Raw genomic sequence first — 16,936 nt, forward strand, 5'->3', positions numbered from 1 at the left:
TTTTTCGCTTTCTGCTGAACAATTTGCTGTGACAAAACATTCACATGGATCTGATTTTGGCTTGACCTTATTGGTGTGTGATAAATATGCCAGAAAGGAGAGTGAAAAGAGCTAAAGTGAATGAAAAAATGTTATTCCCAGAGGTTTTCTTACCCCTCGGTTAAGCCACGCCCCCTTGTATGACGCGTTGCCTTTAAGGTATAAAAACACCTACAAATAAATGCTTCTTATTTCCTTTTTCCATTGGGTGAAATGTCACGCTTGTACGACTTAAAGTTCCTGATAATAGTATGATATATCTTGCCAATTTCTTTACATCTCTAAATGTTTGTCTAATGTGGTTGCGTACAAAAGGATGGATGTTTTTATAAGGCGACAGGTACTGTATATGGAGTACTCCTGCATTTTTACTCCCTCTTTATATTGTGTGATAAAAGAATGACACCATGATAAGCTGTGAGAGGAGAGTGCATGTGCTCCCTGTCATTGTTCCTCCCTCTGTCCAAAGATGTGCATGTGCAGGTGGGCTGGAGAGTGGTCCTGAAACTTTGTACAGAGCTTTTTCTGATGGATGCGTGTTGGAATATACACTCAGATTTTCTTTTTTTTTTTAAACACAATGACCTGCTGAATGCTGTGAGCGCGACACTGAACAGCACAAGTGAATAAAAGATTTGCAGAAAAAGCCTCATGTGCTCTGTAAGTTAAATTGACCTCACTGCTTTTGGCTGAGTCACACTGTGAATCATCTTAAGCCAGACACCTATCTGGACTTGAATATACAGTGGGAACCAGATGTTTACAAACACTTTATAAAAAGACACATTTTAATTTTTTTCTCACTGTCTGACATGAAACCAGAATTATTTGTTAGTTTGTCATTAAAAGTGTAACTAAGTAACTAAGTACTGTGCCGACATGGGCTGAGAGGGAACTCTGCCAGGAAGAAGCTCTTACTCCTACAGATTTCAGTTTGGAAATAAAAAAAGGATAGAGACTTTAATTTTTTGAGACATATCTGACGGAAATAAAATGTACGTTTTCGGCCATAATGGAGGAAAAAGCCTGAGAACAGCGTTCCAACTGTGGAATATGGGGGTGGCAGCATCATGCTGTGGGGTTGTTTTGCTGTGAGAGGGGCTGGTGGTCTCAAGACATCAGCCAGGAAGTTAAAGCTTTGACACAGATGGATCTTCCACATGGACAATGACCCAAAGCAAACTGCCACACTGGTTACAAAGTGTCTTAAGGAAAACAAAGTCAATGTTGTGAAAAAAGTGAACAAAAAAAATCAGATTCAGATCAGTGTTTATATTCACTTCAGAAATGTAATTATCCTAAACTCTGCATGAGCCAGAGCAGTTTTGGATATTAAAAACAACGAAATGTTCCTTCAGTCACCTCCATCTGCAGAACCAGTTGGAGATGATCCATTTGGACTTGGAGTCAAAGGGCTCCATGAGCATGAGCCCAGTGGAGGCAGCACAGGTTTAGAAAAATTCTAAGGTCCAGTGTTCAAACCATTATTTTTCTTCGTAATTGTAGAGAGCAAAGTTAAATACAAAGTTATAATAAGGAGGGAAGGGAAGAGACAGTTAAGTAAATATTTTAAGTGAACTTGAACCCACAACTCTGAGGATGGAGCAACATTCTGCATACGTGCAGCAGCTCTAACCATTTGATTATCGGCTGCACACTGTGCTTTCACTTGAAACTAGAATTTTGTTTTCTATTTCCTTTTGAAGAAAACATGTTTGTAGTCTATATCTTTATCAGATTACACTGTTTGCATGTTTCGTTAATGCAGAAACAGGTCATTTAAAATGTTTCAGCAAAAGACTCTCCGATTTTCAGACAAGTTACAAACAAAACGGACACAAACTGGATCATTTTTCCTTTGTTTATTGATTATGATTTGGTATAAGTGACATGACGGGACAGCGCTGGTTTGCAGAAGTGTTACACGTGCGGCGGATTGGGACGCTCCGGTTTACATTACAAGCCATACTGTCAGCTCACGCAGGATTCCCTTCAGACAGCAGGGCAAACCATTCAACATACGTGATTATACAAAACATGTGTGACCATGCTTTGAGGCTGTGGTGTATGGCCGCTATCATGGAGCGGGTTGACGTTAGTTACAGACTTATTGCCTTCGAACTATGCAGCATATAAAGTGTGGATGTGGGAGGAAAGTCAACTAGAACAGCTTTCGGTTATTGACTTTTTATCTCACTACAAGGCCATGGTTGAGACGACTAACGAACCATCGATGTGAACAGGGAGTGCATGTTTCTAATGCTCATTATGAGGGGGCTCTGGGTACTCTGCTCTGAGAAGTCGAGGGTGCTCTTAGTGCCTTGGGTGCTTTGCTTTAAAGGACTGGGGGTGGGGGCTCAGAGTGATCTTCTCTGAGGGGCTAGGGGTGACCTACTCTATGGGGCTTGGGGGTTTCTCGGGGCTCTTCTCTGTGGTAATGGGGGTATTATGGGTGCTCTCCTTAGTGAGGCTCTGGGTACTCTGGGTTGTCTTCTCCGAGGAGTCGAGGGTGCCTTCGGTGCCTTGCTCTGAGGGGCTGGGGTGGCTCTGGCTGCTCTTCTCTGTGAGGTTCTGGGTACTCTGCTCTAAGGAGTCGGGTGAAGCCTGGGTGCTCTGCTCTGAGGAGTCAGGTGCGGCCTGGGTGCTCTGCTCTGAGGAGCTAGGGGGGCTCTGGTTGTTGTCCTCTGAGGTGTTGGAGGAGCCTTGGGCGCTCTCCTCCAGGGTGCTGGGGGTTCTTTGGATGCTCTGCTCTGAGAGGCTGGAGTTGTTGCGGGTGCTCTCCTCTGTGGGGTGGGAGGTGGTCTCCTCTGAGGGACTGGGGGAGCTCTTCTCTGAGGGGCAGGGGGTGCTCTCCTCTGAGGGGCTGGGGGTGGCTGCAGACAGGGCCAAAGCGATTGGAAGGTCCTGTGAGGAGCTGTTGTCAGCAGAAGCAGAAGGCTCTTCAGGCGCCTGAGATGAGGGGATGGAGGTAGCGCCTGAAGGAGTGTCATGGGCTGGCTCTAGGGCACCATCTACTGGCTCATCCACCTGCGGCCCGTGGGGGTGAGGGGGCGTGGGCTCCTGGGGGTCCATGCACACAGGCTTCCCCTCGCACACGTACCACACCTCGTTGTGCCTGTTCAGAAGCTTCAGAGGACTGTGGAGAGAAAGACACAGGACACATGTTACCGGCAACAAACAGTCTCTCAAATGTGGACCATCAAGATCATATGGTATTTGTTTTTAATTTTGTATTCACCTTATTCCACCCCGCCCACTTTTGCCTCTTTTAGCCATGGATCAGCACTTCATTTGTGGTAGAGCACGAACATTTTTGCAGCTTAAATTTGATGTTTAGTAGATTGATTTGTGTAAAATGTCCAATGTTCAACATGTCAACACCGCACCGTTTCTCTGCGCAGCTTAGAATTGGCTTTTCTACATGTAGTAACTGATTTTATCCTGACTTTTCCAGCCTCGTGTTAAGTAACAGGAGAGAAGAGGCAATTCATGACGGTGCCCACTTGAACTTCTGGAATAATGTCAATAGGGGGAAAAAAGGTTGTACCATCAAGATGATGTCAAAGCTCACTCTGTAGTGATGAAGGGTTTACCTGTCACAGCCCACTCTGTAGTGATGAAGGGTTTACCTGTCATAGCCCACTCTGTAGTGATGAAGGGTTTACCTGTCACAGCCCACTCTGTAGTGATGAAGGGTTTACCTGTCACAGCCCACTCTGTAGTGATGAAGGGTTTACCTGTCATAGCCCACTCTGTAGTGATGAAGGGTTTACCTGTCATAGCCCACTCTGTAGTGATGAAGGGTTTACCTGTCATAGCCCACTCTGTAGTGATGAAGGGTTTACCTGTCACAGCCCACTCTGTAGTGATGAAGGGTTTACCTGTCATAGCCCACTTTGAAGTGATGAAGGGTTAACCTGTCATAGCCCACTCTGTCATGATGAAGGGTTTACCTGTCATAGCACACTCTGTAGTGATGAAGGGTTAACCTGTCATAGCCCACTCTGTCATGATGAAGGGTTTACCTGTCACAGCCCACTCTGTAGTGATGAAGGGTTTACCTGTCACAGCCCACTCTGTCATGATGAAGGGTTTACCTGTCACAGCCCACTCTGTGGTGATGAAGGGTTTACCTGTCACAGCCCACTCTGTAGTGATGAAGGGTTTACCTGTCATAGCCCACTCCGTAGTGGTGGGTGCAGTTGTACTTTGCTCCCACTCGGTCCAGTTCTTTGGTCAGCTGGTGTGCCTGTAGCCGGGAGGTGACCGACAGCATCCAGCCTCCATAACTGCGCACATACACGTCCATGTCCGGCATCTTTGTGAAGTACAGCTGCGACACAGAGAGGGGACAGTGAGGAATGTGCAAAAGCACTCTCAGCCCATGTGGGCGCTCTTCTGCAGACTGTTCTAGCCCACTTTAATCCCTGCTGTTAATACTTGTTGCTTTAAGGAGGTGCATGTCACTATCGAACTGCCATATCTGCTTTTTCCACATCCTCCCTCCATATTGTTCATGCATATGACAGTACCTGTCAAAGTTTGGAAAAGCTTTGAACGTGTCAGCTTTTCTTTATTTTCAGCACTATTTCCATTGTGTGTTTCCCCTTGAAGACATTAAAATATGAATGAACATGTGATTATGTGGGAAACAAAAAGGGTCAAATAACTCCAAATATGTTTTATATTTTAAAGTTCCTTTATTCTTGGCATTTTGTCAGTGCGCCTCATTAGGTCTTTGTTCCTGAAATGGTTTAACAATCAAACGTCGTGAAGCTCACTGAGAAAAAGTGCAAAGCAGTAATCAGCTATTTTGAAGAATCTATTTCACCTATTTTGTTTATAGGGGGGGGTATTATGCAAAATCGACTTTTTCAAGCTTTACATCATGTTATTATGTCATTCCCTCATTAAAAACACGCCTGAAGTGTTGCCTTGGTACATTCACGTATTTTTGAGTAATCTGTAAAAACTCTGATGGCGGCCATTTTAGGGATAGGTTTGCCTGAGTCCTCCTAGGAACGCCCCCACCTCCTGGAGACGCCTCCGAGCTTTCGTCACCAGCCGAGTAACCAACCACTGCCCCTCAGCAGAACCCCCTCCCCACTGATGCCACAGACAGCGTGTGGAGGGGGCGTGTCGGAAAGGCTCAGAGGTTCTTAAAGAGACAGAGGCCTATTTCAAGACATTCACTACAGCCATTTTGAGAGAGCAAATTTATACCAGGCAATATTTTAATTTACTGCATTTACAGACCAACAGAAGGTTTCGTCATCATTGTAGTGTGCTATAGACAGGTGCTATGTGCTATGTGAAAAAAGCATAATACCCCCTCTTTAAAACATAATTCCATATGAGTTCTTCAGTGAGAATCTACAATGGAGATAAAGTAAAAATCAATACATAAAAAAGTGTTAAAAAAGACTGATATTTCTGTATTATTTTTACTTTTGATTCACCTGTACTTGTATTATATTCTTACGGGTGTGGTTTAGTTTTACAAGTCCTGGGTTATTATTCATGTCGTTTGACGCTTAGACATTTATTACATCTTTATCTTTGTTTCATTCTAATTCAGTGTTTTTTTTTAAGGATATTGTCTTCCTAGATCTACGTCCTACACTATTAGGGCAACCTGTCAGATCCATCCTTCTCTCTTCAACTTTGACCCTGATCCAAGATGAAGCCGGAGCAAACCTTGTCGTTGGTGGGCTGGGGGGGGTTCTCCTGGAAGGCCTGTGGCAGAGGGAAGCTGAGAGTGTAGATGGCCGGCTCCCACATGGTGGTCTCCTCAGGGATCTTCACCAGCACTGGAGCGGTCATGTCGATCTGGAACCCTGCCAAAGTCACAACAGTCACAGCATGTCGGCCAATCCGGAAATCCATCAAATAGAGCACTTTGTGGATCTCTGCTGACATCTGCACAGGTACAGCTGACAACAAATTCCATTGTACTTATTGCCCTCCTTTGACACTTAGACATTCCATTTACTTGTGCAGTATATTTAATATCTGTTTCAGTGTTGATTCCCAAACTGTCCTGTGGGTTGACCGAATCAGCTATATTCGCCCTGTGGGGAGACATTTCCTATGACTTTGGGCTGTGCTCAAGCAAATTTGGAAACGAATGTACACTACAGTGTGTCGGTAGTGTGTTCATATTATATCAGGCATGTTTATTAAACACGGGCTTGTATGGTTGAGACTCAGCTCTTCATCAGGACCCTGTGGATTGTGTTTCCATTTGTCCTTTCCGTTCATAATAATAATTGACTGCGGAATTCTTCCGCAGTCAATTATTGGTTTTCATGTTCTTTATTGATTGACTGCGGAATTCTTCCGCAGTCAATTATTGGTTTTCATGTTCTTTATTATTATTCCTCTTCCATCTTTTTCCCGATTTTCTAGAGCTTTCAGCACCTTCATGCTTTGTGCAATTTATGCAAGTTATGCATCAAAACGTTCCGCATGTTGAGGAGAAGGGTGCTATTACTTTTGGGACTTCTGCAACTTATGGTTTTTCCGCAATCGGCCAAAATGTCGGAGATTTTTCCCATTGACTTATAATGGGGCTGCCGCAAATCCATGCTTTTCTGCACTTTTTTCTGCATTTTATGCAATTTCTGCACTTTGTGCATGTTCAGCTTCTGCAACTTGTGGGTTTTGAGAAAAAATTGGCCTTCTGCAGTTTTCCAGTTTTTTTATATGAGAGTTTGAAATGTTTGCATTGGTGTGTATGGGGGAATCCAGCCAATGGGGAGACGCAGGCCTTTCAGCCATTTGTGCAGCTTCTGCCAATCAAGCACTGAGGCCATTTCAACAGTTTGACCAGTTTATGGAATATAAAACGTTTATGCAATATCAATAATTTATGCAAAGTAACCACTTTATGGGATTTAACCAGTTTGTGCATTTTAAAGTGTTTATGCAACTTAAGAGTTTATGCCATTTAGGATTTATGAATTTTAAAGAGTTTATGCAATTTACATAATTTATGCAAATTAACCCATTCATGCATTTTACCACTTTATGCAAATTTGATTATGCAATTTGAAGAGTTTATGCAATTTCTGCATTCGCTTCCCGCATTTCCGCAGTCAATCGCAATGGCGCAGCCATTGTGTGTCAAAAAAAGTGTAGTTGTCTTGTTTTAACCATGTAAAATTAAATTCACCAATTGAGATTTTTCATTGAGCACATGGAAAAGTAAATATCTAGTATTTGTCTGATATCAGTAGGTAAGGAAAGCAATTCTCTGGTCCTCATGGTGGGGAGCGGACATTCATACTCCAAAAGAAACTTTGTAAGCGGATTCCAATGGAAACATTGCGCCTCCCGAGCGCTGCTTAAACAACTCCGAGTTTCTTTTTTTCTTAAAAACCGCTGTGGCCCATGTGACAATGTAACCTGGCTAACGCCATGCTGCTGTGTGTGCTCGAATCATTTGGAACTGCACAGCAGCCTGGGGACCATGGCCCAAATTCTCGCATGGATTTGGGAACCAATCACAGAACGAGGAGGGACGGCAAGACGATAACGAGCTATTCGATATATGGAAGCTTGTAGTTTATTTACGAATAAAAAAGAAAAAGTTTATTTACGGATCCAACATGACAGCAGCAGACGCGATGGTGTTTTTCAAGCTTTAGGCCGTGTTCTAAATAGTTTAGCTCTAAAGTTTACAGCGGGTACGTCATACGTCATCGGATACGATGATACGATTGGCTGTGCAGACGCATGATAGACATTCGTAGCGCCCAATAAACGACTATGGACGATCGTAAACCTCTCCTACGAGAAAATGAATTGGTGGTTCCCAGACTAAATATCACTTGTGATTTTAGTCTGGTGTTAGCCAGGCTAGTGCTGGGCCGGGTCATATTTTTAGCCACGCTGTTTTTTATGCAGCAGAAGTAAAAGGTTTTAACCTAAGCCTTTTAAGGAACATGCTCTGTAGGAAGAGCAAGGTGCACCACAGGCCACATGGGCTCATTACTATGAATAGACCTGGATGGCTGACCGTCTATGTTTATTCTATCTGTGTTGACAGTGTTTTCGTTTCGATGCATTTGTGCGTGGTACGTTTTAGACTTGAGGGGCCCAGTCTGACTCAGTGAGTCTGAGCAGGACGGCTTCAAGGAATGAAGGTTAGAAACCACTGCATTGCTAGAGATTCTTTGGTATAGGGCACCAAACTGTTCCTCCTTGAGCTACATTTACTTGAGAAACTATGGGCCTCGGGCAGAGAGTTGAAATTAAATTTTTACTTTCTTTGTATTTGACTGTACGTATCTGAGTGTTTGCAGACTGTCTTAACTAACTTAAAGGACTCATCCAGTGCATGCAGAAATGTAGAACACTGGGGGCTGACCTCCTTCGTTCTCTCCGGTGATATACTGGAAGAGGCGTCTGAAGGCCATGGCTGCTCCCACGCCCATGAAGTAGGCCTCAGCGTCTGTGGACACCCAGAGAGTGGGGCTGTAGTGGCGGACCTGAGGAGCACAGGAGAGCAGGGCTGACAGGAGGGTCTGACCCAGGGCTGACAGGGGGGCCTGACCCAGGGCTGACAGGGGGGCCTGACCCAGGGCCAAATGAAAACCATGGAAATATGAGAAGCAGTTGTCAGTCCTAATGTATGAGGACAGTTAGCCAGCCGGCAAGTCTGCAAAGCTTGCCTGCTCAATATATTTTTTCTACAGTCGTTCGTATTCTCATTAGCCATCAAACAAACAAAATTATAAAAAAATCCAGATGTTTTTAGCTGTTTTCAATCATCGACCACATTTAGGTGATGTCAGAGCCTTGCTAGAAATCCTAAATGAATGTCAGACCTTTTGGAGTTTTAAATGAGTGTAAAACAGAGGCCTCGCAGCTCAATCCTTTTCCATTAAGTTTCTGCTTTTTGTGCGTCTGATTCACGTCCAGTGCCCACTAAACATCTGATAATGATAATGATTGAGAAACCACAGAAATGAAACACATCGCTATACTTTAACATAGCACCTGGCTTCTCCATTCATTTGTATGTGGAAAGAACGCTCTTTAAATAGGTCTGGTAAACCGCTATCTTGTGTCTAAATACATTTTGACATAATTTTGCACATTTCTGAAGCTGCGTTCTGCTCCCTATTATGGTTTTCTAGGCCAAATTTTCCCAACCTTTTTTGTGTTGCGTACCCCTTGAGTCTTTCATTTCTACTCAAAGTACTCCCTAAACTCTAAACTGCAACTAACTACTGAGAAAATGATTCTATAAACTCAGATTTATTTGTATTTTGTGGTGTATTGTGTTAAAAAAATAAAGCAAAAACACTCTGAAACTCAAAGCTTTGGCTACAAATTATCACTGAAAAGAAGTTTTCCTTTAAAATGATTTGTTCAGTCTCAACTCAATTTTAGATCTGAAATATTTCCAAGTACCCCCTTCTAAGTGCTCGTGAACCCCTGGTTGGGAAACACTGCTCTAGACTGTTGTAGACTCAACAGCGTTATAATCGTAGGTAATCCTTCCACGGCTAATTCTCTCACCGGTGGCTAAAACGCTATAACATCATTTAGAATATTCTAAATAATGTTGTATTGATGTTACTGACCAATTACAAAGGTTCCTGTCACCGATGCAGGGGTTAAGATAAGTTCGATCATTCAGATGATCAGCTCTGTGTTTGCGAGTGGTAATTAAACTTCCAGTGGCGTTCCAAGGATTATCCAAGTCGGAGGTCGGACATTCACTACTCTTTCTTCAGTGATCACATACTTTTTAAAGTGTCTGTAAAAGTGTTTAAATGTTTTACAAATTGAATAGATTTTGTATAATTGATAATTTTCTAAAGTCCCTCCCTTTGTTGAATTCAGCGACTAATCAGAAACCCTGGGATACCACTTTGACCAATGACCGGCCTCTCAGGTCCAATCAGGAGAGAAGGGGGTGGAGCTTAATCGTTCACTTTTGAAAATTCTGTTCCCGCTCTCCTGATTTTGCTTTAACTAGTTAAAGACGGGAGGAACTTGATTGTTTACTCCTCACTTTGCAAACTTACAGACTATCACTTTAAGTAAAGTTACTCCACCTCCAGGTCATAACTGGTTTGGTGCTGACTAGTGTCTTTCCAAACAATGTCCCTCCCCTGAGTCCTGTGGCCCTGGTGTGACTGTAGTGGCAGTAAAGTAAGCCACTGTTACTTTGGTGGCTTTTGTGTAAAAACAATAAAACCTACACACAAATGTAACCATTAAGGACATTTCAGGAAGTTTTCTCACTGTTTGCATCTAAAAAATAATGGACAGCCGGTTTAGTCCTGGTTTAGTCCTGGTTCAGTCTTACCTCATACTCGTCAGTCCGGCACAGCAGCTGGTACTGAAGACACTCCCGGGATTCTGAGCACAGGCTGCCATTAGAGCTGGGACTGGAACAGACAGACAGGCTTATACTGGGCAGTGAGGGGCGGAGACACCAGGGGACAGGGGGCGGAGACACCAGGGGGCAGGGGGCGGAGACACCAGGGGACAGGGGGCGGAGACACAGAGGGACAGGGGCGGAGACACAGAGGGACAGAGACACTTACCCCACACTTCCTTGAGCCGACACCACCAGCAACAGCAAAGACACCACACTGGTCACAGCCCTGCGGGACAGAGCGGACTCAGAGGCTTTGAACATGAAGTGTTTGTCAAGAGTTCAATGAACAGCTTTCATTCCCCATTACAGGAACAGCCCTCCATCCTTGGAAAGCTTCGGTTCTCTTTATTCGTCTTCATAGAAACTTTTTTGAGCTGCCAAACACGTTCTTACTGAATGTACTGTTCCAGCCTTCACGTTCTATTTACATTTACCAACAATATGTATTTAGGAAAATCACTTCTTATGGTTCACTTAAGCTACAGAAAAGTCAAATGAAATCTGCTTTGGTGTGTGTAGACTTTCACAGTCATCAAAGTGGGGTGCCCCGAGAGCACCCCACAGAATATGTCACACAATGACAAACGTTTGGACTCTTTGCTGCTCCACAACAGAGGGATTAAAACACGCCTGACAAGATGCTCTGGCTCTTCACTCAAACTACAATGGAACAGAATTTCAACAGCATCAATAACTGGGTGACTCTTCAACTATAGGGAAAATTTGAGCCATGACCGACTGTGTTGGAAATGACATGTTACAGAAAACTCTCCCACTAAAAGCATCAGGATTTCGGTTTAATAAAGTCTGCCGTAATCTCCTGAGCCACTTCAGGGCAGTTTTTGTCCATGAGGGAAATGACGGGACAACACATCACAGTCAGATCTTGTGCCTGGTGCACAGATAGTCTCAGTCATAGCAAATTTTTGATCTTGTGCAAATACAGGTGCATCATATAATTAGAATATCATGAAAAAGTGCAATTACTTCTGCTCTTCAACTTAAACTGTGAAACTAGATATGTAGCCTTGATTTGTTATCATTTTGATTATTATGGCTCACAGCTTGTAAAAACCCCAAATTAGAAAAATGTAAAGAACATAAAATTAGAATATTTATATATTAACAAACAAAGGCTGTACATATGTCACTTTGCATGTAATGAGTCTATATCATATATTGGTTTCACAGTTTAAGTTGAATAACAGAAGTGAATGCACTTTTTCATGATATTCTGATACGATACGAGCGGCTGATACGATATGAGCGGCTGATACGATACGAGCGGCTGATACGATACAACAGCTGATACGATACGAGCGGCTGATACGATACGAGCGGCTGATACGATATGAGCGGCTGATACAATACGAGCGGCTGATACGATACAACAGCTGATACAATACGAGCGGCTGATACGATACGAGCGGCTGATACGATACGAGCGGCTGATACGATAAGAGCGGCTGATGCGAGTGGCTGATATGATAAGAGCAGCTGATACGATACGAGCGGCTGATACGATACAACAGCTGATACGCTACGAGCGGCTGATACGATACGAGCGGCTGATAAGATACGAGCGGCTGATACGATACGAGCGGCTGACACAATACGAGCGGCTGATACGATACGAGCGGCTGATACGATACGAGCGGCTGATACGATAAGAGCGGCTGATGCGAGTGGCTGATATGATAAGAGCAGCTGATACGATACGAGCGGCTGATACGATACAACAGCTGATACGCTACGAGCGGCTGATACGATACGAGCGGCTGATAAGATACGAGCGGCTGATGCGATACGAGCGGCTGACACAATACGAGCGGCTGATACGATACGAGCGGCTGATACAAGCGGCTGATACGATACGAGCGGCTGACACGATACGAGCGGCTGATACGATAAGAGAGGCTGATACAAGTGGCTGATACGATACGAGCGGCTGATACGATATGAGCGGCTGATACAATACGAGCGGCTGATACGATACAACAGCTGATACGATACGAGCGGCTGATACAAGTGGCTGATACGATACGAGCGGCTGATACGATATGAGCGGCTGATACAAGTGGCTGATACGATACGAGCGGCTGATACGATACGAGCGGCTGATACAAGTGGCTGATACGATACGAGCGGCTGATACGATATGAGCGGCTGATACAATACGAGCGGCTGATACGATACAACAGCTGATACAATACGAGCGGCTGATACGATACAACAGCTGATACGATACGAGCGGCTGATACGATACGAGCGGCTGATACGATACGAGCGGCTGATACGAGTGGCTGATACGATAAGAGCGGCTGATACGATACGAGCGGCTGATACGAGTGGCTGATACGATAAGAGCGGCTGATATGAGTGGCTGATACGATAAGAGCGGCTGATACGAGTGGCTGATATAAGAGCAGCTGATACGATACGAGCGGCTGATACGCTACGAGCGGCTGATACGCTACGAGCGGCTGATACGATACGAGCGGCTGATACGATACGAGCGGCTGATACGATACGAGCGGCTGATACGATACGAGCGGCTGATACGATACGAGTGGCTGATATGATAAGAGCGGCTGATACGAGTGGCTGATACGATACGAGCGGCTGATACGATACGAGCGGCTGATACGATACGAGCGGCTGATACGAGCGGCTGATACGAGTGGCTGATACGATAAGAGCGGCTGATACGAGTGGCTGATACGATACGAGCGGCTGATACGATACGAGCGGCTGATACGATACGAGCGGCTGATACGAGCGGCTGATACGATACGAGTGGCTGATACGATAAGAGCGGCTGATACGAGTGGCTGATACGATAAGAGCGGCTGATACGAGTGGCTGATACGATACGAGCGGCTGATACGAGCGGCTGATACGATACGAGCGGCTGATACGAGCGGCTGATACGAGTGGCTGATACGATACGAGCGGCTGATACGATACGAGCGGCTGATACGATACGAGCGGCTGATACGAGCGGCTGATACGAGTGGCTGATACGATAAGAGCGGCTGATACGAGTGGCTGATACGATACGAGCGGCTGATACGAGCGGCTGATACGATACGAGCGGCTGATACGAGCGGCTGATACGAGTGGCTGATACGATACGAGCGGCTGATACGAGCGGCTGATACGATACGAGCGGCTGATACGAGCGGCTGATACGAGTGGCTGATACGATACGAGCGGCTGATACGAGCGGCTGATACGAGCGGTTGATACGAGCGGCTGATACGAGCGGCTGATACGATACGAGCGGCTGATACGAGCGGTTGATACGAGCGGCTGATACAATACAAGCAGCTGATACGATACGAGCGGCTAATACGATACAAGCAGCCGATATGAGCGGCTGATGCGATATGAGCGGTTGATAAGAGCGACTGATGCTATACAAGCGGCTGATGATGCAGGACACACCCAGGACAAACCCAGGACAAACCAAAGGACAAACCCAGGACACACCCAGAACACACCCAGCACAAACCCAGGACACAGCCAGGACACACCCAGGACACAGCCAGGGCACACCCAGGACAAACCCAGGACACACCCAGGAGGCGCTGCACCGTTTCAGGGATCAGAGGAGACAGAAAGCATACTCCGGTTTCCCCGACCTCCAAATGCTGCTCAGGACTAACACCGGAGCACAATTGTGTTGTACGGTTGTACAAAAACAAATAAAGCACTTACTTTCTTAACCTGTGGTATGCATTTTAAAGGAGCATTTGCAACTTTTGACGCATAAAAGTTGATATTTGTGCGTGTCTGACCATGTAGTGACCCAGTGGCTGTATGAGTGGTCAGCATGGCGACTTTACTTTCCATCACAGTGGTCTCCAGGATGCTCCAGGATCAGTTGTTTGGAAGGTTTTCACTGCTGAAGGAGCGTCATTATTTTCCAATAAATGTATGTATTATGTAATTACATTGAATGCCTTGATTTAAACACAGTCCATTAATGCTCCGCGGAAATCCTGGACTCAGAAGGCTACTATTGTTTTGTTTTTTCCTTTGGAGGAGGCTATTTGACGCAGCGTGTGAGACTAAACTTGGACATTTTGACCCTAAAATAATGTGAATAACCTTCCACTTGGGCGAAAGTAAAGGACACACGCGGTCACCTCTGGCGCAGCCCGGAGCACGCGCTGCGCTGCGGATGAAACGGGACACGTCCTGATCCTGCTGCTGGACCAAAAAGTGCTGCATCACCTCCGCCTCCACCTCCGCGGGCTGCGAAAGGGGGACTGCAGCGGCTCTAAGGTCACCCCCAGCACCGCCAGCCCGTGTCCATAGAGCCGGGGGGAGATGAGGGGGAAAAGACGAAACAAAACCTGCTCGGGATGTGCCTGCTTTGGTGCGCTGCGGCGACACAAGTTGAGGCTGTGTCTGGACGTGTGGATGTACGTCGTTACGCGTCAAAAACTTCCACGGAGACCCACGGGTAAAGCGCTGAGACCGCAGCCTGTGGTGCCGGGGTAAAGGGGCAGATTATACTCACATGTCTGCGTGTCCGGTGCGCCTGGCTGGAGAGCAGGGGTCGGATGGAGAGGCTGGTTGCAGTCCGCAGTGTGATGCTGCAGTGAGGAGCGGTGCGGAGGGATGGGAGGGGCGCTGTAGGAGGAGTATGTAGGGGGGGGGGCTTTACATTATGTGATTGTAGCATTTATTTCACATTTGTGAAATAAATGTGAAATAAATGTGATTGCATAAATAAATGATTGCATGAATAAATCAATTGCAAAGACCATTTGTCTTTGTCATCTTTAACAGACTCTGCAGGTGAGTGGAACTTTTGCTGAACATTATTAATGTGAGGGGGAAATGATTCGCAAGTTTTCTGTTTTTAGGGTCCTGGCCTGGGTGTGGGACCTGAGTGCTGCCTCTATTGCTCTGGTGCTCAAGGCCTGCTCCTGTGCAGCCATGATGAGCCTCTGTGCTGTCCTTTAGTCCGGCTCTGTCTAGCCATTGGTAGGATTTCTGTATATCCGCCACTTCAGTTATGTTTGGGTGGTACATGCCGTGTAGGGGCTTGTCCTCCCATGTCGGAACCTCCAGCACCTCATCGTCTGTTCCCCATTGTCTGAGACATTCACTGAGCACGTCCTCTGTCGGAGCCTTGTCCTTGATGTACTTATGGATCTTGGATGTTTCATCCTGGATAGTGGCTCTCACACTCACTAGTCCTCGGCCTCCCTCCTTACGGCTAGCGTACAGACTCAGGGTGCTGGATTTAGGGTGGAACCCTCCGTGCATGGTTAGGAGCTTTCGCGTCTTAACATCTGTGGTCTGTATCTCATCCTTTGGCCAGCTTATTATTCCTGCAGGGTATCTGACTACTGGCAGGGCATAGCTGTTTATTGCCCGGGACTTGTTCTTGCCATTGAGCTGGCTTCAGTGGTGCCCGTGGTCATTGGGACACTCGGGGCAGTGACCCCCAAACTGGAGGAGTGGCTCCAGCAGATCCCAGGAAATACATCGGTCCAGAAAAGTGCAGTTCTAGGAACTGCAAATATACTGCGCAGAACCCTCAAGCTCCCAGGCCTCTGGTAGAGGACCCGAGCAGGAGGAAAAAGAGACCGCCCGCGGAGGGTGAGGAAGAGTTTTTATTTAATTTATTTTTTAAATATATATATATATATGTGTGTGTGATGATCAAGTTATTGCCCTAAAGACAACTGCAGTCTGTTCTTCCTAAGAGGTGAGGTCAGTTTCCTCCAGGTCCTTCTCCACAGCAGAGATGATCAGAGGAGCAGAGTTTGTTCCACCTTCATTGTTACAGGAACTGAAATAAGCAAACAGTTTTTTGATCTACAGAATCTAGACATAAAAGGAGAACAGACCTGCTCTATAGTCCACAGACACCCCGACCTTCGGAGGAGGCCTCTGTGGGGACAGACAACACGAGGGTCATCAAGAGCTTTCTACTTATCTCTGTTACTCAACCAAATGGTCCAGAATCCACTCTTTTGGCTCAGACTGGTCTTTTCCTTCCTGTTGATGGACTCTCGGGCCACTCCTAAAGTCCTGTTAGTTGTCCCTTTGACCTGAACCTCAAAGTAGAGCCTGCCTGAAGATAAACTCTGTTTTCCTAAAAAATGAACACAATAATCAAAGCTCAGATTAGGAGCTGCTTCTTCACATCAGTGTGATGAACCTTCGAGATCTTCATACAGATCCAGATGGGGATGAGCAGTGTGTGGGTCCAGAGTGACTTCCACAGCAAACTGCTGCACTCTCCTCATTCGCTCCTTTGGAGGCAGCTGTCTAAAGACGTTGTTAAACTCCCGTGAGAGACTGGTCTCCAGCTCAGACAGAGCGCAGGCCGTCTGCGGCTCAAAGCTCACGCTGCTCCAGTCCTTCAGACCAGCAGACCAGTGCTGCTCTTCTCCAGCTCACACATCTCCTGCTGCAGCTGTTGGATCAAGGCCTGAGCGCGCTCCTTATGTTTAGAAAGACTTTGTTCCATGA

The 16,936-nt window shown here is 45.9% G+C and overlaps 2 protein-coding genes across 2 annotated transcripts in view; one reads left to right on the top strand and one right to left on the bottom strand.

The window, feature by feature from the left end:
* Positions 1-16,936, top strand: part of LOC306961346 (bromodomain-containing protein 4-like) — a 461,990-nt gene that overhangs the window by 148,901 nt on the left and 296,153 nt on the right. The window lies entirely within an intron of this gene.
* Positions 2,416-15,084, bottom strand: LOC306961375 (uncharacterized protein). Its single transcript, XM_079554089.1, has 7 exons — positions 14,967-15,084; positions 10,605-10,664; positions 10,364-10,445; positions 8,411-8,531; positions 5,737-5,876; positions 4,209-4,372; positions 2,416-3,175 (listed from the first exon to the last, which is right to left on the bottom strand). Coding segments are annotated over exons 1-7 (1,314 nt in total). The 5' UTR covers positions 14,969-15,084; the 3' UTR covers positions 2,416-2,430.

This window comes from Gobius niger (assembly GCF_951799975.1).
Source record: "Gobius niger genome assembly, chromosome: 3".
Lineage (NCBI taxonomy): Eukaryota > Metazoa > Chordata > Actinopteri > Gobiiformes > Gobiidae > Gobius > Gobius niger.

Excerpts from the sequence above, each read along its gene's own strand:
- LOC306961375 (XM_079554089.1), bottom strand. Across the intron at positions 10,446-10,604 it reads TCGGCTCAAGGAAGTGTGGG|TCCCAGCTCTAATGGCAGCC; the intron begins GTAAGTGTCTCT and ends TGTCTGTTCCAG. Across the intron at positions 5,877-8,410 it reads CACCGGAGAGAACGAAGGAG|GGTTCCAGATCGACATGACC; the intron begins GTCAGCCCCCAG and ends TGACTTTGGCAG.